The 24,739-nt window shown below is 38.7% G+C and overlaps 1 protein-coding gene across 4 annotated transcripts in view; it reads right to left on the bottom strand.

The window, feature by feature from the left end:
• VPS8 (VPS8 subunit of CORVET complex) overlaps nt 1–14,938 on the bottom strand; it is a 233,582-nt gene extending 218,644 nt beyond the window's left edge. For 2 of the 4 annotated variants that reach the window (XM_019735832.3, XM_074328957.2), the window contains exons 1-2: nt 14,851–14,938; nt 951–1,202 (exon numbers count right to left, since the gene is read on the bottom strand). In XM_019735832.3, coding sequence (XP_019591391.3) covers nt 951–1,103 — 153 coding nt within the window. In that variant the 5' untranslated portion in view covers nt 1,104–1,202; nt 14,851–14,938. Of the gene's footprint in view, nt 1–950; nt 1,203–7,532; nt 7,670–11,143; nt 11,271–14,850 lie in introns of those variants that run through there. The other 2 variants (XM_074328952.2, XM_074328954.2) reach the window with 2 other exon arrangements.
• Between the last annotated feature and the right edge of the window lie 9,801 nt (nt 14,939–24,739).

Below are 24,739 nucleotides of genomic sequence, written 5' to 3'. Positions count from 1 at the left end.
ACCAACTCAATAAAACTCCCTGGTAGTATAGGTCAGGTCAAAAGACTACAGAATTGGTCCCTTTCCTATCCACGTAGTCAGTGATTATCAAGGACAAATATGCACTGATTGAACCTGTCCAGAGAGCTTCTGATGAAGGACTTTGGCATCTGTTTTCTTGGACATGACAAACAGCACATTTTATGACAAGCCCTAATTTTCTAAGTTGAGACATAAGTCATAAGCAATATACAAAGGTCTGACATTGCCTTTCTTAGTTATTTTATAAATTATGGTGAGAATAATTAGGTCAAACAACTTGTAATTAAATGTTCTCATGGTCATTAAATGTCATTAAATATTCTCATGAATATTTATTCACAAATAGTTTATTCACAAAAACCTATTAATAACAAATCAATGGAGAACAAATCACTGCACAAGAATTCTAAATCTGGGGCAGCCAGATGGCTCAGTTGGTTAGAGTGCAAGCTCTGAACAACAGGGTTGCCGGTGCGATTCCCACATGGGATGATGGGCTGCACTCCCTGCAACTAAGATAGAAAATGGCGACTAGACTTGGATCTGAGCTGTGCCCTCCACAACTAGATTGAAGGACAATGTCTTGGAGCTGATGGGCCCTGGAGAAACACACTGTTCCCCAATATTCCCCAATTAAAAAAAAAATTTAAAAAAAAAAGAATTCTAAACCTACCACTAGTTCTACAATCTGCACTTCAGTTTCTCCCTTTATAAAATGGATTTTCAGTGTTGTGAAGCTCAAATGAGAACACGCATTAAAGTATTTCATAAACTGAAATGAACTATACAAATGAAGAGTGACATTATCTAAAGCTGTACATTGACTCCTTTTGTATGACATCCATGCAAAATGACCAATTTTTGAGTTATAAAGTATACTCTAACCAATATTTTGTTTAAACATCACGTGACAAAAGTTGAACTTTTACCAGATCATTTTTGAATTCCAGTTCCTTGTCCAGATCTATGTTAGAAAATTTTGAAAGTGAAGCTTCTAGATTAAAAGACTTATTCAGTCCTTCTTCAGTAGTCTTGGCACAGAAGCTCTGTTCCACATTTTCATGGTCTGGTTCATTTTCCATATTTACTTTTAATAACTGTAGTCAGTCAATCCAAGCAAGTTTTCGTTTGTTTTGTTTTCTTTTCTTTTTGGCCTTAGATGATGACCTGAATGATGATCTCTTTTCGAAAAAGAAAATAATATGTGGTTTAGATTTCCGCAATTGGACATTCTGAAGACTTACTTGGTCAGACTTATGTGGAAACTCAATTACCTGATTATAGGCAAAAGGAATCAATACTAGGGTATGGTGTGTGATGTGGGGGAGAGTTTCCACGAGAGCACAAAGGTGGAACATCTAACTCTGAAGTATAGGAAATGACCCACCACCCGGAGTCATAAGTCTGGTGATAGTGACAGACTTGGGATACACTCAGCCACTAGACCAGGTACTAACTAGATTTATGTACCTAAGAGCATGATGGTAAATTGGTGCCAAAAGCTGCAATTAACCCCTTCCTCTTTCCCAAGCCTCAGTGTGGATCCCTTCCCCTGCAGATAAGCATGCAGAACAATTTTGTCGTTGGCATCCACGCAGGACCACAGATGTCTCAGGGAGCCTAGTGTAGACAGAGAGGCCCAGAATGGATACCAAGTGACTTAATACGACACTAGCAAATCTAAGGATTCAGATCTATTAAGGTACACAACAATGACACCAGGATAAAATAATTCCACAGCCAACTAGAGATTTCTAGAAAGAAAGCCAGTCACAGAGAAACACGGACATTTTCAGGGAAAACTGAAATAACTTAAAAAAAGAAGTATGCAAACTTTTTGTAGATTTCACAGCTCTAAATGATACAGTGCTACATCAAAAAGATGATTTAGTTTATTTGCAAAATTTTCTAGAAACCAATTGTCCGCAAAATTTCTAGAAAATTAAAATATATTCAGAAAAAAATAATTACGAATTTTATGATTAAATTTACTCTTAAATGTTTTCAGTTTATGTTATAATTAGGCTCCAAGTGACCAAACTTTAAAAAGTCCATTACTTAGCTCTGCCTGTTTAGAATGAAGCAAAAATATGAAAATAAAAACAATGCCATAATAATAATGACAATAAAAACAAAGGTCATTTTGTTTTCTAGATGAGGTGTTTTCCCCAGTACCAAACAACTAGCAGTAACTCTCAGTGGGACACCTTTTCAAAGTACATTCTGCCCACAGCCGGGGTGGGGTTGGGGGGGGATGGCAGGGCATAATCACCAGGCCCACCAACAATTCTCTCCACCTGACAATTTCTTTTACTCCTCAGTGAAGGCAGAAACAATGCTGACAACCACTGAGCCACTGAAAGAACTAATTTTTTTAAAAGGAGTGGAGAATTAGTTTTTTAAAATATAAATTTTCAGATTTTTAAAAACTCAAAATTTTATCTAATTAGGCTCATTTTTTCAGTAATATAATTTCACTTCCATCGATGTTTCAGTTTTGTTATACTAAAAGAAATTAATATCTAAAGACACTAGACTCATGAAGTCTAATTTTTTTTAAGAGTTGAAACCGTTTTTTTGTAGCTGGTACAACTGGTATAATACCAAATACAGACTAATTTCTTTCACTTGTTGCTGAAGACAGATTGTAAGCCTCCATTCTATGAAATGCATATTATTAAATACATTCCTAGAAGACATAACTGAGGGTACTCTGTGTCTGGCAACATTAGAAAGTATCTTTCCAATCTCAGTTACTGAATGTATTGCTTCGTTTACAATAAACCAAATGCAGCAATGTTACATTTATATGCCTTTCTCCAAAGAAGACTGAATTGGCTCATGAAAAATTGCTTCTTAATTAAGTTCACTCTTATTTGTATTGCTTAGCAAAAATGATTACAATTAATCAAGGAATGTTTGCAAACATATGCAATCTAATTCATATTCAGTGATGCTTGAGGACAAGTTATTGAGGTTTATTCTTATATATACATTTTTTAAAATAGTGTAAAAGATCACAGAGAAAAAAAGAAAAAAGAAAACTTTTATTTAAATGGTCAATAACCCAAAATGTTTCATTCTGCACATTTGTTTTTCCAAAATAACTCAGAAAGGAAAACAATTTTTTTCTGGCTCTTTTTATATCTCCTATCTGGAGTTAGAGGTCAGCAGTTGTGAACACCAATATCACCTTAAAGAAGTTTCAAGTGATCAAGCATTCCCTGAAAAAAGAGCATCATCCTGCCAAGCTGCCCTACTCCATTTCCAACCTTCACCTCACTGAGCTCCTGTGATTGATGCGATATGGTGGCAAAGTAGTTAGCAGACACTTCTCCCAAGAAGACATACAAACGGCCAACAGATACATAAAAAGATGCTCAACTTCACTAGCTAGTAGGGAAATTCAAATCAAAACCACAATGTGATACCATCTCACACCTGTTAGAATGACTATTATCAACAAAACAAGTAATGACAACAGTTGGAGAGGTTGCGGGGGAAAAAAGGAACCCTCATACACTGCTGGTGGGAATGTAAATTGGTGCAGCCACTATGGAAAACAGTAAGGAGGTTGCTCAAAAAATTAAGAACAGAATTACCATATGACCTAGCAGTCCCTCTTCTGGATATCTACCCAAAAAAATCTGGAAACATTTATCCATAAAAATACATGTACCCCGATGTTCATTGCAGCATTATTTACGGTGTCCAAGGCCTGGAAACAACCAGTGTCCTTTAATAGAAAATGGGATAAAGAAGATGTGCTACATATACACAGTGAAATATTATTCAGCCATAAGAAAAGATGAAATACTGCCATTTGCAACAACATGGATGGATCTTGAGATTATCACGCTGAGAGAAATAAATCGGAGAGAAAAAGTCGAGAACGATATGATTTCACTCATATGTGGGATACAAAACTGAGAGCAACAAATGAACAAGACAGACAAGCAAAAACTCATACACACAGACAACAGTTTAGTGGTTACCAGAGGGTGAGGGGGGAGGTAGAAGATGGTGACAGAAGGAAATTTGACTTTAAGTGGTAAACACACAATGCAATATATAGATGATGTATTATAGAATTATATACTTGAAACCTATAGTTTTATTAACCAATGTCACCCCAATAAATTTAACTTAAAAAAAAGTCAATTACAACAGGTTTGAATCTGGGTTTTATCGGATTCGATCTGTCTACCCTTTGGGAGCCCCTCCACTTCTACATCTATGCACTATTCGTGGTCATTTGTGTTGTTTACACAGAACAGCACCTCTTGTTCTGGGCAGGGCTCCTTCAAACCACGTGGTTCTTGTTGAGGCTGTCAATCAAAAATCCCTTAGTAATAAAAATCGTATAAAATAGCCAGAGTCCTTCACCAGGATTCACTAAAATGGAACTGCTGAGGAAGAGCCATTTCCATTGTTCTCTAAACAATGAATAACAAGGCTGGTCAGCACCCACACACTCCAACCCCCTCTTCCCCCCACACACACACTGGTCTGCAGAAAAGGAGGTCATTTATTCAACACAAGTCAACCAAACACCTACTTTGCCTCCGTCACTGGAGCTCAACCTCTATAAACAGACTAAACATTCTAGGTCCAGATTCTCTAGCAAGAATGAAATCATCCCACGAACACATGCAGACAAGAAGAGGAAAGAGTGTCCTGATATCATTCAAGCCCCAGGTTCCAGTCTTCTATAAAGTTAGCTCTGGCCATAGCCTTCTGGGAGTTTGCCTACATAAGCCAACATACTCTCCCCACTCTCCCAATTTCTTTCTTTTCTTTTCTTGGTCACTTACAATTGAGAGTCCTGACTCCTAGGAATGCAACTACCTACTTTGCAGGGCTACTGTGAGGAATAAATGATACAATGATTGGAAAGCATTTAGAATAATGCCTGGACACCGAATAGGTTTTCAAGAAATATTAGCTATCATCATTTAAAATGTCCTCAAGATCTCCAAATTCTTCTAAAGACCCTGAAACAAGACCCAGTACTTTTGTAAAGATGTAGCCCTTGCTAAGCGTATCAGAAGGATACCTTATTGAAAGGGCATGCTTCTAATACCATATTAGAAGTTTCCTCATGAGCTAAACAGTGGGGTTTTACCTAAGACTAGGACAACCCCCACCCAGCAAAGCATCACACACACTTAATACAAACTTTTAATTATGATAATTGTCATATACTAACTCATTCTAAAATTATGCCTTTTTTTTTTTACATCAACTTCCTCTTTTGTCACTTACCACCAGTTTTTGCGTTCTTTATGTTAGCAAATTTTTTCAAACCAAATAGACCTGCTGCATCAAAAGGTCACCATGCTTGGATTTTTTTAAAAAAAAAGAAGAGTTCACTAGGGCAGTTTCTGTACATTTTTTAGAAAGTGAGCTACGCACGCACGAAGCCACCTGTGGTAGGCAGAATAGTGCCCAACGATGCCCATCCTAATCCCCAGAACCTGTCACTATGTTAACTTACATGTCAAAAGGGATTTAGCAGATGTGATTAAATTCGGATCTTGAGTTGGGGAGATTATCCTGGATTATCTGGTGGGCCCAATGTAATTAAAGGGTCTTTAACAGTGGAAGAGGGAGGCAGAAGAAAGTCAGAGGAAGGGATGTGACAACAGAAGCAGAGAGATGTTATATTGCAGGCTTTGCAGATGAAGGAAGAGTGCCAGGAGCCAAGGAATTCAGTCTTTAGAAGCTGCAAAAGGTAAGTAAATGGATTCTCTCCTAGAGCCTCCAGAAGGACCGCAGCCTGGCCACAGCCTGAATTCGGCCTACCGTGCTTCCCAAAAATAAGACCTAGCCAGACCATCAGCTCTAATGCGTCTTTTGGAGCAAAACTTAATATAAGACTGGGTATTATATTATATTTTATATTATATAAGACTGGGTCTTATATTAATTTTTGCTCCAAAAGACGCATTAGAGCTGATGGTCCAGCTAGGTCTTATTTTCGGGGAAACATGATAGTAAGACCAGTGGACTTGTGAACTACAGAACTGTACAATAATAAATCTGCATTGTTTTAAGCCATGAAATATATGGTAATTTGTTACAGCAATAATAGGAAACGAATATACCAACTTCAATTAACTTCTGTCCACATCTCCAACATTCTGAAATACTAAATCCTCCCTTGTCACTTGGTATTGTTCAAATATTTATTGAGCAAGCCCTTCATTCCCACGTGCAGAACAATGATGAAATGCTTAATATAGGGTGCTTAATGTTACACACTTGATGCAGATACTGCCTTCAGATATCACGTAAGTGCTATCCCCACACAAAGGCTGGCAATGAACTACTGTAATTTCCTCTTGACATACAATTCTACAACTAGTTCTTCACCTAATCATTGGGTGATCTAGCGTTTTTATAGTTCTTAAGGTGGTGCCATGCCAGACAGTACTTGCAGACAAAATAATGTTACGTCAATTGTTCTCAGTCTCTCCCAGAATGAAAGAAATCACATTAATCTGACAGGAAATGTATGTCACAGAATCATGGTTATCCAGGATGTTGTCCTCTTGTGAGTACTGCTGATAAACTAATATTTTAATAGTTGTGACTTAAGATGATCTGACATCTTGATAGTTCCCAAGGTTTTCTCCTTCTTAATGAATAAGGTTATTCCCAATCAATTAATAATAGAGCCAAGGACCATTTTTTAAAAAGAAATGTACCATATAAACAGCAATGACCCCATTATGACATCGGCCAACTGAATAATAACTCTAGAATGTGACCTAAATTAGGCCAGGTTAACGGGGAACTGTTTCGCCAGGTTTTTCATTTTGGCAAACACTCTCAAGTTCCAAAATCCTATTTAACTCACTGACATTCTTTTCCTCCTAAAAGTGACACATGAAACACTTTTCACAATACAGTGAAATCAAATCAAGCGGGGTTGTTTTTTGTTTGTTTGTTTGTTTTTAGTTTATTATATCCCCAGAAAGATACCATGAAATCATGATATGGAAACGATTTTACATGCCAAATTTGTTCCTGACCTTCCCAATCCAAGTATTTCTCTTCTTCCATTTCTTTGTTTTGTTTTGTCTTCTTGTAGTTTGTTTTGTGAAGAAAAATATAATAGAGCATTAATTTCTATCCGTTTTCTATTATCTTTCTTGGGTAAATGGAATAATTTTTAACAGCTCCCCAATGGCCACACGATAAAATTCCAAATTGTAAGCCTATGATTCCAGACATCACATGAGCTGATTTTACCTTCCTTTACAACTAAACTTATTATTTCTGTTCAGTCCTTCAATAATAGCTTCCACTTGCCCTCCAGGTCTGCTCACACTAGTTCACCTTCCCTTTCCTTTTCCTCTCCATTTATCTTCCTTCCTTCCTTTCCTCCTTCCTTCCTTCCTTCTCGGCATCTTCCTTCCCCCAAGCACCCTCTGAATCCAGAAGGAATGCATCCTTTAGAACAGTGCCCTGGCACCTTCCTCATATTGATTCATTAGTTAACTTACCATGTGACTATGCCTTTTCTCCCCAATTATTCAGTGATAATGGGGCCATCCTTCTTTGTATACTCCACACCACTAGGCTCTTTGACTTGCATAGCTTTGTACACATTCAATCAATTAACACAGAAACTGGAAGCCAGGAATAACACCTGTATTGCAAATTAAATATATCAGTTTTATTACCTGTAATTGTTAATATTCAGAGGATATTATTTGTCTCACAACATATAGGAATCTACACCATAATAAACCAAGTTATGATTGAGTTCTACCTTTTTGTAATCAGGCTTATCAACTACTGCTGATCATATTCATCCTTCAGATATCAGCTGAAACTTTGCTTCCTCAAAAAAGCCTTTTATGTCCTGCTCAACTAGACTAGTTTCCCTATTAGTACGCACCTACAACATTGTTCTCTTTTATTACACTTATCACATTGCAATCATTTTTTCAGTAGGTAAACCACCCTTCCTTTCCCTGTACTGGAATGCAGGTTCCAGGAGAGCAAAGACCGGATCTGCCTTGTTCATCATTGTATTCCAATGACTAATTACACAGTAGCTCATAACCTACCAATCCAGCCAGCCAGCCTGGCATCCTTCCCTCCCTAGGTAAGCAGCCAAGCAACACTTCAGCACTGGCTTCCAGAGCCGCAAATAGCAGTTCTGGTCATTCAAAATAAGATGTGGTTAGTCGTTCTACCCCAAAAAGCCTTCCATCTTGCAAGTTTCATTCTTTACATCTAGGTGATATTTGTTTTAATCTGTAACACTGATTTTTTTAAATAACATTTGCTCATGTATAACATGACACAAATTCCAAAATTACAGATGTTTCATGTTCTTTTACATTAATTCAGCCTACAGGCCATGATAAAAACAGTGAAAATGTATCCTATATCCATTTAATTTACAGGAATTCAACTATTATTTTCAGCAGGGAGAAAGAGAAAAAAAGAAATGATTCACACAGACCCAGGGATGCTATGTATACCACTGCACAAAACTATATGCTTCAGAGTGAGCCTGGGAGAGGACATGGATATCTGCTGCCCTTTTGGTCAGTCTCAGTGTGTATGCCTCATATACAAGCAATCAATAGCACGTGTGCTCAAAATAACAAACAGCATGCTGTTCCAACATGGAGCAAAACCTGGCTGTGTTGGACTTCCTGAGAGAACCTGCATCAGTCTCCAACATGACTCCTTCCCTGGGTACTTTGCAGGTACTCAATTTTCAAGGTACTTTTCAAGGGTACTCTCAAGTTTCATCTAACTCATGCACTTCAGAAATAGACCTTGTATTAGATGCAATGCTACTATTGTGGGATGAGCAGCTTACTTGATCCCTGAGTTTCTTTCTGAGAATAGACACATTTAGGTAACTATGGCCCACAATGCTTACCGCTGCCACTATGAAAATGCCCCAAATGCTGTTTCTTTTTCTCTTCCCTTGGTAAATGTCTAAACGAGAAAAGTGATCATTTAAAACTTAGGAAGTACATACAGAACAACAAATGTTAAAAAGAAAAGTGAGGGAAAGGAATAGTGCTTGACACGGAACGTTATCAAAGATAGGTCATATGTTGAGGACATAAAACTATCCTCAACAAATTTAAGAAGACTGAAATCATACCAAGCATATTCTCTAACCACAATGCTTTGAAACTGGAAATCAACTGCAAAAGGAAAGCTGGAAAAACCACAAATATCTGGAGATTAAACAACATGTTATTGACCAACAACTGGTCAAAGAAGAAATAAAAGATCAAAAGATACATAGAGACAAATGAGAACGACAATAAAATGCATCAAAAATTTGGGAATGCAGTGAAAGTGGTAATAAGAGGAAAAGTTAAAGCATTACAGGCCTACCTCAAAAAACAAGAAAAATCTCAAATAAACAATCTAACAGTTCACCTTAAACAACTACCGTAGAAAAAGAAAAACAAATGAAGTCCAAAGTCAGTAGAAGGAAGGAAATAATAAAAATTAGAGCAGAATTAAATGATGATAGAACAGAAAGACAATAGAAAAAGATTAATGCAACAAAGAGCTGGTCCTTTGGAAAGATAAATAAAATTGACAAAACTCTGGCTAGACGCTCTAAGAAAAAAGGAGAAAAGACAAATAAAATCAGAAATGAAAGAGGAGAAATTACAATGGACACCAAAGAAATACAAAGGACAATACAAGAATACCATGAAAGATATACGCCACCAAATTCGATAACCTCGAAGAAATGGACAAGTTCTTAGAAATATATAACCTTCCTAGACTGAATCATGAAGAACTGGAAAATCTAAATTGACCAATCAACAGTAAGAAAATTGAATCAGTCATCAAAAACCTCCCAAAAAATAAAAGCCGAGGACCAAATGGCTTCACTAGTGAATTCCATCAAATGTTCAAAGAAAATTTATTATCTATCCTCAAACGCTTACAAAAAAATTGAAGAGGTAATTCTTCCTACCTCATTTTCTGAAGTCAACATTACCATCATACCAAAAGCTGGCAAGGACAACACACAAAAAGAAAATTACACGTTAATATATCTGATGAATATACATACAAAGTTCTAAACAAAATACTAGCAAATCTAATACAACTATACATTAAAAAGACAATAGATCACGATCAAGTGGGGTTCATTCCAAGGGTGCAAGATGGTTCAATATACACAAATAGATCAACGTAATACACCACATTAACAAAATAAAGGATAAAAATCATATGATCATATCAATAGATGCAGAAAAAGCATTTGACAAGATACAACATCCATTTATGATTAAAACACTCAATAAAATGGGTATGGAGGAAAATACCTAAACATAAAGGCTACATATGACAAACCCTCAGCTAAATCATACTCAATGGTGAAAAACTGAAAGCTTTTTCCTCTAAGATCGGGAACGACACGGATGCCCATTCTCACTACTGTTATTCAACACGTAGTACTGTACGTTCTAGTGAAAGTAATCAGGCAACAGAAAGAAATAAAAGGCATCCAGATCAGTAATGAAGAAGTAAAACTGTCATTTTTTGCAGATGATATGATTCTATATACAGAAAACCTTAAAAACTCCACACACACACACACACAATTAGAAACAAACAATTACAGTAAAGTTGCAGGATGCAAAATCAATGTACAAAAGTCCATTGCGTTCCTATATACTAACAATAAAATATCAGGAAAATGAAGAAAACAACTCCACTTTCACTTGCAACAAAAGAATAAAATACCTAGGAATAAATTTAATGTTTATTGTCTAACTGATAACAGCCATTCTAACAAATGTGATGTGGTATCTCATTGTGGTTTGGATTTGCATTTCCCTTATAGTTGGCGAAGTTGAGCATCTTTTCATATATCTGTTGGCCATTTGTATGTCTTCTTCAGGTCCTCTGCCCAGTTTTTTAAAGGATTGTTTTTCGTTGTTCTTGTTCAGTTGTATGAGTTCTTTCTATTTTGGGGTATTAAAGGTGAAGAAGTTACACACTGAAAACTACAAGACATTGTTGAAAGAAACTGAAGAAGACACAAAGAAATGGAAAGATATTCCATGTTCATGGATTGGAAAAATCAATTTAATTTAAATGGTCATATTACCTGAAGCAATATACAGATTTAATGCAATCCCCATCAAAATCCCAATGACATTTTTCAAAGAAGTAGAGCAAAAAAAATCATCAAGTTTGTATGGAACCACGGGAGACTCCAAGTAGCCAAAGCAAGCCTGAAAAAAAAAAGAATAAAGCCAGAGGTATCACACTCCCTGACTTCAAATTATACTACAAAACCAAAATAATCAAAACAGTATGGTATTGGCAGAAAAACAGATACAGAGACCAATGGAACAGAATTGAGAGCCCAGAAATAAACCTACATGTATATGGGCAACTAGTTTCTGACAAAGGAGCCAAAAATATACAATGGAGAGAAGAAGGCTCTTCAATACATAGTGCTGGGAAAGTTGGAAAGCCACATGCAAAAGAATGAAACTACACTGCTATTTCACACCATACACAAAAATTAACTCAAAATGGATTGAAGACTTAAATATAAGACCTGAAACAATAAAACACATAGAAGAAAACACAGGTACTAAACTATGGACCTTGGTCTCAGGGGGGATTTTATGAACTTGACCCCAAAGGTAAGGGAAGTAAAAGCAAAAATAAATGAATGGGATTATATCAAATTCAAAAACTTCTGCACAGCAAAAGAAACCTTCAACAAAACAAAAAAGCAACCAACAGAATCAAAGAAGATATTTGCAAACAATAACTCTGATAAGGGGCTAATATCCAAAAATATGAAGAACTCATAAAACTCAACAAAGAAACAAACAATCCTTTTAAAAACTGGGCAGAGGACCTAGATATTTTTCCCAAGATGACATACAAATGGCCAACAGATATATAAAAAGATACTCGACTTCACTAGCTATTAGGGAAATACAAATCAAAACCAAAATGAGATACACACAACCAATGTTAGAATGGCTACCGTGTTTCCCCGAAAATAACACCTATCCGGACCATCAGCTCTAATGCATCTTTTGGAGCTAAGCGAAATAAGTCAGACAGAAAAAGTTGAGAACCATATTTCACTTATATATGGGATATAAAACAGAAAGCAACAAACAAACTCAGAGACCCAGACAACAGAAGGGTGATTACTAAAGGAGAAAGGGGTGGAGGGGAGGATGAAAAGCTTAAAAGGGACCAAACACTATATGGTGACCGAGGGCGACTAGAACTATGGGTGGTGATCACACAATATAATATACAGATGATGTATTATAGAATTGTACACTTGAAACTTATGTTAACCAGTGTCCCCAATAAAATTTAATTAAAATAAATAAATGACATTTTCAAAAAAAGAGTGCCTGAAACCTACCTATGCATGGTGCGGTTACTACTATGAATTGCCAGACACAACTCTCTGATAGCCCCATTCTAGAAAACAAAATCTAAATCCCCTACAAGAAATACAAAATAATAAGAACGAAGTTTACAAATACCTGTATTATGTATAAACTTTAATACTATTCACCAGCTTTATATCAATGTGTATGAGGCAATAAGGAAAATGAATGAAAAAGAAAAATCATCACTTCTTTCCAGCTTGTAAGAAGTCCCCACTATTATAAGAATCTCCGTCCAAGATCCACCCCAACCTCAGAGAACTCCTCTAAGAAGCACATGGGCCATGTGTAGCTGAAATATATTCCCTCTTCTCCACTGAGCTGGTATGGGTGAATTTTTCTAAGTTAAATACACAGAAAATAGGATTCCATTCAGTTGTAAGCTGAGTAGATGGTGGCCTTCCCACCCATCCTAATTAACTACCAATTAATTGAATTGTCACCTCAATTTGTCTTAGGTGTCATGAGTCACAAAAGATTTTTTTTTCCCCAAAGAGCAGAGGAAGCTTCTTGCTGAACTGCAGAGGGAAAAACAAATTTGATTACTGTTAAAACATCCCTCACCTTCTCCACCTTTCCTCTGGAAAACTGCTCCTCCCCCACTCCCACCATGTAATTTTGGTGGTGCTGCCAAACAAATACCTATCTACCTAGCCAGAAGAATAAGCACACAATATTCTTGTGTCCAATGTGGCCAATCAGTGTCCTTCCCTAGGTTTTGTACGCATCAACACTGAAGGTAGGAGTTTTCTCTTTACTCTGGATGCTTGGAAGCTTAGAAGATGTAACACGGGGGCTGGTATACAGAATGAAGATAATTCAAACAATAATTCAAGATTCAGTTAAGAATAGAACAGTTTGATCTTACAAATATACACAGATCACACCAGAAGCTGTGGGTCAAGAAAAGATGCTATCTAACCCATGTGAAAACTATAAAAAAGATCAAAAGTTAAACAGACATCATTAAGTTCAAAAGGCCTTCCTTTTCATTCACATACATAGCCGACATGTGGTGTCACAGTGGTTGAAATGCTTATGAAAAGAGTGAGATACAATTAAAAATCATCAAGCTGTCCCAATATTCTGGAAGACAGAAAACATCCATCTGTTGATGCTGATCCAACTACAAAGGAAATATATACAGGATACTCAACATATTATTCTCTTAGAGCTCTGGAATGAATTTTCTCACATATAACTATGTCTCTTTAACATATGAAGCCCAATAATTCAACCAGAATTTCCCCCCATTTGTCTTTCTTCTGCATTCTATGGAACAAACCAGCTATTGCCAGAGGATTCAGTATCTAGTCTCTGCTTAAATTTAACCATGAGCAAACCCATATCTTACACAAACATGTGTAGATACTCCGTCCCCATTTGTATTAGATAGACTTCAAATACACACACCTGACATGTAATTATCTCCCAGTCACAGACATCTGGAGTAGAATTGGAGCCACAACTTAACATCCATGTTTGTTTTGCTTGGGGTATTGCGGGGCGGGGGCGTGAGGAGCTGAGGAAAGTGTGTTGGAGGGTGGGCAATGCAGAGGACACAAGCCTTTCTGTCCATTCTAATATTAGTCTAATATTAGGAAGGTGTGGAGGAGGCCTGCCGACTTGGAGGCTTCCCAAGTGTTCTTGATAACCCATGACCACGGAGCCTCTCGCTGATCCTACTTCCATCCTATCCTAACCTCCTTTGAAACGCAGCTAAACAGTTTAGACTGCTGTTTCCCTCCTTCCCCAGGCACCACACTTAGGAGAACTAACCAGGACCCAGGAGTGGCCTCGAACTTTAGAGACCCACCTATCCTCCTGCTGCCCTCACTCTGGGGCACACCTTGCAGGCAGAGAAACTGGAACCAGCGTCACTGAGTGCGCACCAATCCTAAGAGGTGGGCACCCCAGCTAAGTAAGCTTCGGCCTCACACTTGGGGAGCAAACTCATCCCAGTCCTCGAGGGATGGCGGAGCCTACCTCACCGGTGCCCCAGGCCCAAAAGGTGGGCTGCACACCTGTTCCGTCCTGGGAATGGGGGTTATCACCTGCCCCCTAGTCTCACAATCAGGAGGAGAGGGTGCACCAGTCCCAGCCTCCCACTCAATTATAATCAACAAGTGGAAACTGCCCGACCCAGTCGCAGCCCAAAAGCTGGGCACACCCCTCCGCCCCAGAGTCAACCCCGCCCGGCCGGTGGGCCCTGGTCCAGTTAGCCAGTCGCCGGCAGCTCGATCAGCCACCCCGAGGCCGCGCTGCTGTCGCGCGGGGAAAAGGGCCGAGGCTCAGGGATCTGGCGCGCGTTCTCTTCCCGCTGGGAGTAAAGCCCCTCACTACTGTCCCCATCCCACTGGCCCATTCTAGAGACACTCTTTACCTGCGATTGTAGCGATTCCAGCCCAGGACGCCCGGCCCACGTGACCCCGCCCCCCCTTCAGCCTCACGCACGCGCAGTATCTACCACTAGTGGCCACGCTTCCGCTTCCAGCTTTCACTCTTGTCTCCCCTGGGCGGCCCGCCCCTCTACACCACGCCCTCATTTAAAGGGCCAGAGATACACTGTCTCACAGGGACTTAATGTGTGATTAACGTCTTCAGGAACAGAAGAGTGGGAACATCCGAGGAGGAACTCAGACCAATTATTATCAGTCCTTGAGATGAGTGGAGAAACCCTCCTCCAGCCCTAAACCCTCCTCCAGCCCTAAACCCTCCTCCAACCCTAAACCCTCCTCCAGCCCTACGTTAATGAATTAATCTAGCCTTTAAAAAAGTGAACCTACCTTCAGCAATCCCAGAAAGAGCAATTGATTCAGTCTTCCGGAGTTTGCAACCAATACTTTTTTTCTTTTAATCGTTTGAAAGACGAGCGTAGAATTGCCAGATTTTTATTTTTCCAAATACAGACAGTAAACACACTGAGATTAAAAAACAGCTATTATTTTCTAATTTATCATCATTTCTCCACAAAAATACATCCTAACATCAAAAATATAGGAGAAACACACTCTCAATAAAGGAGATATCTTTTAAATGGATAAAAACATATTTATTTCTCTTATTCCTCCTGAAGAAAGATGAAAGCTTTCAGGACAAACTGGTTTTTAGAAGTATCACTGTAGATATCATTGGTCCCAGGGCAAAGATCTTATGCCTGCTGGAGCTTATGGTCAAGAATATAGAATGAGGGGCCGGCCTGGCGCCGCAGGCGGTTGGAAATCCATTCTCCTAACTCCGAAGGCTGCGGGTTCAATTCCCACATGGACCAGTGGGCTCTCAACCACAAGGTTGCCGGTTCAACTTCCGCAAGGGGTGGTGGGCTGTGCCCCCTGCAACTAACAATGGCTTCTGGACCTGAAGCTGAGCTGCACCCTCCACAACTAAGACTGAAAGGACAACCACTTGAAGCTGAGTAGCACCCTGCACAACTAAGATTGAAAGGACAACAATTTGACTTGGAAAAAAGTCCTGGAAGTACACACTGTTCCCCAATAAAGTCCTGTTCCCCTTCCCCAATAAAATCATATATATATATATATATATATATATATATATATATATATATATATATATATGATGAAAAACACCTCCTGAAGGAGATATAGAAAATATTCAGTTGGGCCAACATTTACTGAGCATTAACCAGGTTCACTACACTTCTGGGCCTTTGAAGGACCCGAAGGTGGGTCAGACAAGCCCTGCCCACACGGTATACATTGCCTAAGGACTCAGTGTAAGATCTAGTCATATAAGGCAGGCTGTTTTGAGTGGTGTAAGAAAGGTATGACACCATCATTTTAGGATCACAGATGAGGGGAAAGGTGGAACACTTCAGGGAGGAGGTGGTGTCTTATTAGGGCCTTGAAGGATTTCAGTAGACAGAGAGCAGGGAGAATGTCTAGCTGAGGGAATAGTGGGCTCAAAGGCAGTACAGTAGTCCTCCCTTATCTGAGGGGAATACATTCCAAGACCCCCAGTAGATGCCTGACACCACGGATAGTACTGAACCCTATATATATGTACTATGTTTTTTCCTCTACGTAAATACTTACTAGTCACAGTAAGAGACTAACAATAAAAAATAACGATAAAATAAAACAATTATAACAATATACTGTAATAAAAGTTATGTGAACATGTTCTCTCAAAATGTTTTATTGTACTGTACTCATATTTTCACTTAAAGGAAATGCTTTATGACTTCTCTTCGGAAGCCATACACAGGGCGCACCAAATTGCCAATATAACTACTCTTGCGCCTTGGGGCCATTAATAAAATAGGGTTACGAATACAAGCACTACAATACTGCAACAGTTGGTGTGGATCTGAAAACTGAGAGGGCTACTAAGTGACTAATGGGCAGTGGTGTATACACCGTGGATACACCAGACAAAAGTATAATTCACATCTTCATCACGACAAAGCGGGAAGGTGTGAGATTTCATCATGCTACTCAGAATAGAGCACAATTTAAAACTTATGAATTGTTTATTTCTGGAATTTTCTTTCATTTAATATTTTTGGACCGCAGTTGACCTATGGGTAACTGAAACTGTAGATAAGGGGGGCTACTGTACAAAGCAAGATTGAGGACTACCTGCTGGCCTGATGTGGCTGTGGTATGGACAGTGGCTTTCAAACTTCTTTGATCATCACTCACAGTAAGATATACATTTCAGCTTTGTCTTAGCATGTCTACACACTGCATGTGTGTGTGTGTGTGTGTGTACAACCTGAGACAATAATTGCCGTTAGTATGTGCAATGCAACTTGGTGTTTTCTATTCTTTTTTTTTTTTTTTTAATGCTGGTACTAAATTGATTTCATGACTCACTAATGCATAGCAACCCATAGTTGGAAAGCACTGATGTAGAGTGAGTTAGAGGTACATTGGGATATGTGGCTGGAAAGGCTGGGACCAGATTCAGGAGGACATTGAATGCCAAGCTGGGGCATTCTTGCCTCGTAAGAGCCTTTGGAGGTTCTTAAGCAGAGGAGTGGCATACTATAGCCATGGTAATTGTAGAAAGTAAACCTGGGACCTGTGGATGGATGTTGGAGGGAAGTGATTCCAACTTGGAGCATTAGAGGGAAGTGATTCCAACTTGGAGCATTTTAGGATGGTCCAAGCTGACATGGCATCCTTTACAGAGTTGTTTACAGTAATTAAAAATAAAAATATTATATGCTTAGTATAGAAAACTTGGAAAAATCAGGAAATATAAAAAGTAAAGCAGAAATGACCCACAATCCAGAAAAAGAAGCACTCGTGGTTTTGGCTTTGGGTCTTTTACTTTGTATATTTACATTTTCGTCATAATAAAACTATCTAGAATATGTATTCCTGTATCCTATTTTTTCTTATTGCTCAATGTTATATTTTTAACTCTATAACACTGTTATTAAAATTGTTCACAAATATTATTTGTAATGGCTACATAATTGTTGATAATATAGTTTATTTTATTATTTTTTGACATTTCAGGGATTTCCTATTTTTTCATTGTTAGCAAGAACATTGCCATGAATATCCTATAAAGAAATTTTTGCTCACATTTTACAATTATTTCCTTAGGATAGAAACCTGTAAGTAAAATTACTCATTCAAAGACTTTGAAAATTCTTAATACCTACTGTTAAATTGCTTTCCAGAAAGGTCAGGCCAGTTTTCGTTCCCACCAGAAGTGTTCAAGGCATCACACATTCCTACCAGCATTTATTTTATCTTTTAAAAAAGCTTTGCCTGTTCGATAGAGAAAATTGCCTCTCATTTTAATTTATATTGGATTACTAGTGGGGTAGAATATCTTTATAAATTTATCAGCCTTTTATAGTTGTTCTAGAAATGCAATTTCATTGACTATGTTTGCATTTGTGATTGGCAAATAGTACTAACTGAATTGTTGCAGACTTATGAGAAGAAAGAAAAAACAGAGAGGGATTTAAAAAATAAATGATGTGGTCACACCAAGTTATATCCAAATTATATTGTGGTGTACCATACAAACAACGTTTAGTGGGAGAATTGAGTCATCACAAGGTATGTGGTTAAATAGGTTGGTGCCATAAAAGTCAGTAAAACATTCATGTTGTGAGAGGTGATTTGATTCCAGCAAAATATCATTCCTTATATTAAATCAACATTGTAAATTTTAATTTCCTCATTTGGTAGTTTTGTTTGTACTTAATTTATAAATTTGTTTTGGTTTATTAAATGCATGAAATCTAAAAATATAAGGAGTCTTTTCCTTTGTTTCATATATATATACACATATATATATATACACATATACATATATATGTATGCAACATTATAAAAAATAATTTAATCCAATTCTAAAGATCTGTGAGAATCTTTTTTCCTTACAAGGAAACTGAACATGATTTAAGTTTGAGAGACATTGATATAGGAGATTTCTTAAAGTTTCATTTGTAGTTATCTAAACATAGGCATTGAGATTTAAAAAAAAAAAGGTAAGAGTGGTGTCAGCTTATACAGCATTGAAATTTTTCTCTGCAGAACATTGTTATGATTTTTCTTGCCTTTGGAAAGAGCACCAAAAGCTATACTACATTTAGGGTTCAGGGAGTATGTTTTGGCTTAAAACAAACCATTCGTCAAAGTTAACTTTGTACAGGTCAGTAAGACCTAGACAGAAGAATGTTTGGATTGATTAAACTTGTCTTTTTAAGTAAGACAAAACAGTTAAGCAGATAGCAATTAAAATGGAACTTCTGTGAAGTGGGCTTAGGAGAAATTAAACCCATGAGAAAAAAGCCGCACATGCAATGCAGGTGCTTTGGGGCATGGGAATCATTGAGGGCCAGGAGCTGGAAGGGGAGCATCCCCCAAGGGCTGCTGCAGTTGGATGATGTCCTTATACCCAATCTTACTTCTCCAGTTGTCCCAAGACAAGAAAGATGGGGAGCATCGTCCAGACATTGTTGGTAACATTGCATCCAGAGTAAGACCTATCTATCCTAAAGGAAAAAGTATCTGGTGTCTGGGAACAAGGGGCAGAGGCTAGGAGATGGTTAGTTGTGTTATTTCTTTTTTTGCTTACAGTCACAGAATAAATGGCTTCTTCTCCTCTCTTAAAATGGAACCTAGTGTCTGCAATTCTTAATGGAGTTAAAATATCCAAGTCGGCTGGAGAGAAGTGAAATTGGTTATCTGTAAGTTACTCAAGCTAGGCCAGATGTCATTCTCAGCTTCCCTCTGCCTGGGATGCTCTTACCCCCATAACCACATGGCTCACTCTTTCACTTTCTTTGGGGCTTCGCTCAAATGCTACTGCATTAGTCAGGGTAATAAACACAAGGCAGATGGGGAAGGAGTACTCTCTTCCATTCAGGCCTCAAGGGCCCAGATTCTTTCCATTTGGTGACACTGTCAGCTGAACACATGGCCACCAAGTTCTCCGAGGCAGCGGAGGTGGGAAAGGCCCACTAGCTCTAAACTGCTTTGGCCTGAAAGTGACATGTACCCTGTCTGCTCACAGTCCATTGGCCAGCACTAGCCACCTGGCCCTGCTTTATTGCAATGGAGGCCAGGAAGCATAGGGGAGCACTCAGAACATCTGGGGAGCACATCCTGTGAGATCATCCCTGACCACCCCTCCCTTCCCCAGCCATCCCTATTTTTCTCTATAGCACTTGTCATTGTCCAACATACTATGTATTTTATTTATTTATCGGTTAAGTTTCTGTCTTCTCCAATAGTACATAAGCAACTTGAGAGCTCCGATTTTTGTCTGCTTCCTTTATGGTTTATCCCCATCATCTAGAACAGTGCTTAACATACAGTAGGAGCTCCATAATTTTTTATGAAATACATGAATGAATTCTGCAATGACAGTCTATATTTGTGTGTGGAGGGGGTATCACATACACTGACCTGAGATACTTCCCAAGGAATTAAAGAAGCCCCTTTACAGCATACATAAGCATGTATTGAGTGCCTACTATGTGCCAGGCACCATGCTTGGTGTCGGGAACATTGTTATGACCATTAGTCCTTGATCCCTAGTCAAGAACAACATTTTAAAACTGCAATATTTAGTAAGATTCATAATAGACATAAATTATGGTAGCTCAAAAAGCCAAATTCTTCCACCCTTTGGAGAGAATCAGATTTTATATCCAAATATTACTAGAATAGCAACAACAACAACAAAAAAGCCAGGTGTGGGAGGGTACAGGTAGGGAATTATAAGTTGCTTCCCAAAGTCATAAAAGAAATAAGATCTCAAAAAAAAAAAAAAAAAAGAAAAGAAAAGAAAAAAAGCAATAAGATCTCTATTCCATATCATTTTGTATTCTTGACAATGGGCTGCTTTTCACTTTTTATTCACCCATTTATTCTACTGCCTTTCCACATGCCTCTTCACCTCAGCCTTAAAGTACATAGCACCCCATGCACACTTAGTTGATAAAAACCTGGAAGATCTCACTATTTGAAAGCATTTCTCCTCCCAGTAATTTCACAGTTCCAGAAATGATGTCATTTGAAATCCGCTTAGAGTTTTTATCTTCCAGCCCCACCCCTGCACCCCTCTTTTACCCCTGCAAGCAAATAAGCACACCATTTACCAGCCTTTTGAACTGAGGACCGGCAGCATGGGAGCCCTGCTGGAACTCAACAGCCAAAAGAGGGTGTAGAGGGAGGTCCATGCCCTAGTCCACCTGGGCTCGAAAGGTACCCTAGGCAGGCACTGGCAAAGACTGGGCATTAGACAAAAGAAAAAGCAAGGAAAGAGTAAAAAAAGATCTAGAAACAACAGGGGCATCAAAGGCAAATTTGAACTATTTCACCAATTTGCCTGGGGATCGCATTGCTTACATAAAAGGATACAAACTACCTCTTTAACACACGCAAAAAAGGAAGAGTCGGACTCAGCTGAGAATGAGAGAAAATTCAAAATAATAGTGATATTCCACTTGTCAGGCCCCAAACTCTCTATCTTCTTTATCCTCCATGTAGGGCCTCAATTCCCAAATCTATCTCACAGTCCAAGACTCTGCTCCAGCCATGTCATCCACCTTCCAATTGGCAAGGAAGAAAAGAGGAAGGAAGAATACATATTAGGTATATATTTTTGTGTAACTACTCTAAAAATTAGAAGCTTAAAACAGAAACTGTATTTATTATCTTACAGTTTCTGTGGGTCGGGAGTCCAAGTGTGGGTCCTTTGACTGAGGGTCTCTCACAAATACATCTCAAGGATCAAATTGGGAAGGACCTGCTTCCAATATCAGTCACATGGTTATTGGCAGGATTCGCTTTCCTGCAGGCTGTTGTCCTGAGGGCTTCAGTTCCTCACTGGTTGTCGGCCAGAAGAGGCCTCAGCTCCTTGTCACATGAGCTTCTCCATGAGGCAGCTCACAATAGGATAGCTTGTTTCATCCAAGCAGGCGAGGAAGAAGAGCCATCAAGAATATGAACAAGATGAAAGTCACAATCTTCTGTAAGCTGATCTTGGAAGTGATTTCCCATCATTTTTTGCTACCTTCTATTTTTTAGAAGCACTAACTCCAGCCCATACTCAAAGGGAGGGCATTGCCAATAGTGTGACTTCCAGGAAGTGGGATCACTGGGAGCCATTTTAGAAGCTGCCTGAAAAGATGGTTCTTGCTCACTCCCTTCAAAGACTCTTTCCTAAAATTGCCTACACCAGTCCTACCCATATCTAGCTGCAAGGGAGGCTGGGAAATGTAGTCTTTATTCTGGGTGACTATCAGCAGAGCTAAATATTTGGTATTTGGTCCTGAAGAGGAAGTAGAAGAAGCCTTGGTTGTTCCATGTGCCAGCCCCAGGCACTGAGGAGGAGGGAAATATGGCTGGGTAGAGTTGTGGAATCTGAGTTTAAATCCTACCTCTGCCACACCCTATGCTGAATGAATTATTTAACCTCACTGAGTCTCATTTGTATGTTCAGACTAAATGAAGTGACTTATGTGAAGTGACTTATCTTGCATGTAATAGGTTCTCAATAAATATCTGCTAAATCTGTTTCAGAGGTAGCTTAATATCCCTGAAACTTTTAAACCAGGCTCTGACAGCCTGCCACCTTGTCGTGTGACTCCGTGACATTCACCTAACCTCTTTGGGCACCAGTTTCGTGTCTGCAAAAGTCAATACTAACACCTGCTCTACCTATCTTATCAGCTCTCTATAAAGATAATGTGTGCTAACGTATCAATGTTTTGCTGTGTGTTTTTTTTTTTAATTCAAAATGCCATGCAAATTTAATGTGGCATTAGTGGCCACCAGGTGGCAGTGGGAATCAATGGGCTTGGGTTATGGCCCATGACCACCAGATGGTGCTGGCATTCAGCAGATAACACCCTGACTTTGCTGGGAGCCTTTGTAAGGCCAACGAAGGGCTCTTTGGAGATGGTCAGTGCAACCCCTCATTCTACAGACAAGGGAAATGTGACCAAAGGAGGGTGTGGGTGGGGTTGTCACTCAGCAGTGAGGGCTGGAGTCCAGGTTTCCTGACTCACCTTGGGTGGCTCTTATCCCTACACAGTAATGACACTCTCACATTCTCTCTAGACTTGCGCTGGAGACCAAAGGTGTCCTGACTTCCTGTTCATAAATGTAACAAATTTTAAAACCCTGAAAAATGTCCACAAATACCATCTATCTCTCTGGCTATGTAACATAGTGGTTAAGAACATGATTTCAGAGACAGACAGACCTCAATTAATTTATATCTAAAAGCAGGCTCCTCATTATAAAGTTAGGATAATAATTTCCACATGATAGGGTTGGTGTGAAGTTAAACAAGATAAAGTATGTGAAAACAATAGGTAATAATTACTACACACTGGTCAAAGAAGTTTACATGTATTTAATTCATTTAATTCTTACCATAACCTTATGTGGTATCTACTATTATTAAGTGCATTTTACAGAGGAAGAAATTGAAGCATAGAAAAGTTATAACTTGTTCACACTTATAACTTAGGTGGAAGAGTCCATATTTGAACCTGTCTTCAGAGCCTATGCCCTTAACCACATGTATTACCAATTGTTTGGCAGAGAGTAAAAGCCCAGTAAATGACTGATATGGATCCATAAGGAAAACGTTGAAGATTCCAGCTTGAGGAACAAGGGTTTGGAATGAGCAGTATAACCACAATGCACCTATACTTTCAGAGTGCTGGGGATAGCACAGAGTTGGAAAAAAAATGTTAAGTACCCAAGTTAATAAAACAAAAGTTACTAACAAAATTTAAAAAAAAAAATAAATGAAACACAGCAGCTGGGCTTAAGACTTTAGAGACAGAAAGAACACAATTTGAATTCTGTTCCTGCCTCTTGCTGGACCTTGGGCAAGTTGTTTAACACCTTAGAGCATCATGTTCCGTATCTAAAACTTGAAGCTAAGACTCTACCTTGCAGAATTACCATGAGTGTTAGAAGCCAATGTGGTCAAAGTGTACATTTTTAAAATGCACATAGTAGGGCAGATATTTGATTATTACGATTCTTATTATCCAACAAATAAATATGGAGCTGACTGAAAGAGATTTAAGATGTTAAGATATTGTTCCTTCCCTCAAGGGAAGGAGGTGATAGATGTATATACCATTTGGTAGGCGGTATCTTAGGAGAGGTGAAACATGCAGTGGGCATTAGAGGTGGCCCAGAGTTTTTTCTAGCAATGACAATTGGAGAAGTTTTCGTGGATATGACATTTAAGGTTAGCCTTGATGGATGCAAAGAAGGTGAGGAGAGAATTCTGTAAACTTTATTAGCAAAGATAAGGAGGCCAGAAAGAGCCTGTTTGGGGAATAGTAATCAGTCCACCCGAGAAATGTGAGTCAGGCTCAAGAGTGTGGCAGTGGAACAGGAAGGGAATTTCTGGTTAGACTTGGCACATTAAACATATGCATTTGACTCTGTTCCTAAAATGACAGTAAAGTAACAAAGTGTAAGCCCACAAGAACTCTAGGAACAAGAGAAAAGACAATAGCTGATGGAAGATGTCAAGAAAAATTTGGAAGATGAATAGTAGTCAGATGAGTATTAATTTAGTAAAGACAAGAATGCTGCCTGCAGGGTAGGCATGGGGTGGAGAAGCTTTGAAGAAGGAAGCCAATTTGATAAAAAATAATAATAATAAAAAAAACAGAAACCAAAGAAAAAGAAAAGTTTAGAAATTAGCCGTACCAGGCAACTTTGAAGCTGATGGAATGGAGTTGGACTAAAAACACAAGGATGAGTTGAAAGTATGATTCCTCTCTCCCAGCCCTTGTA

Source organism: Rhinolophus sinicus, chromosome 17, assembly GCF_057876585.1.
Source record: "Rhinolophus sinicus isolate RSI-liver-muscle chromosome 17, RSI-T2T, whole genome shotgun sequence".
NCBI lineage: Eukaryota > Metazoa > Chordata > Mammalia > Chiroptera > Rhinolophidae > Rhinolophus > Rhinolophus sinicus.
Note: the sequence above shows the minus strand (reverse complement) of the source record. Positions and strands in the feature narration are given on the sequence as shown.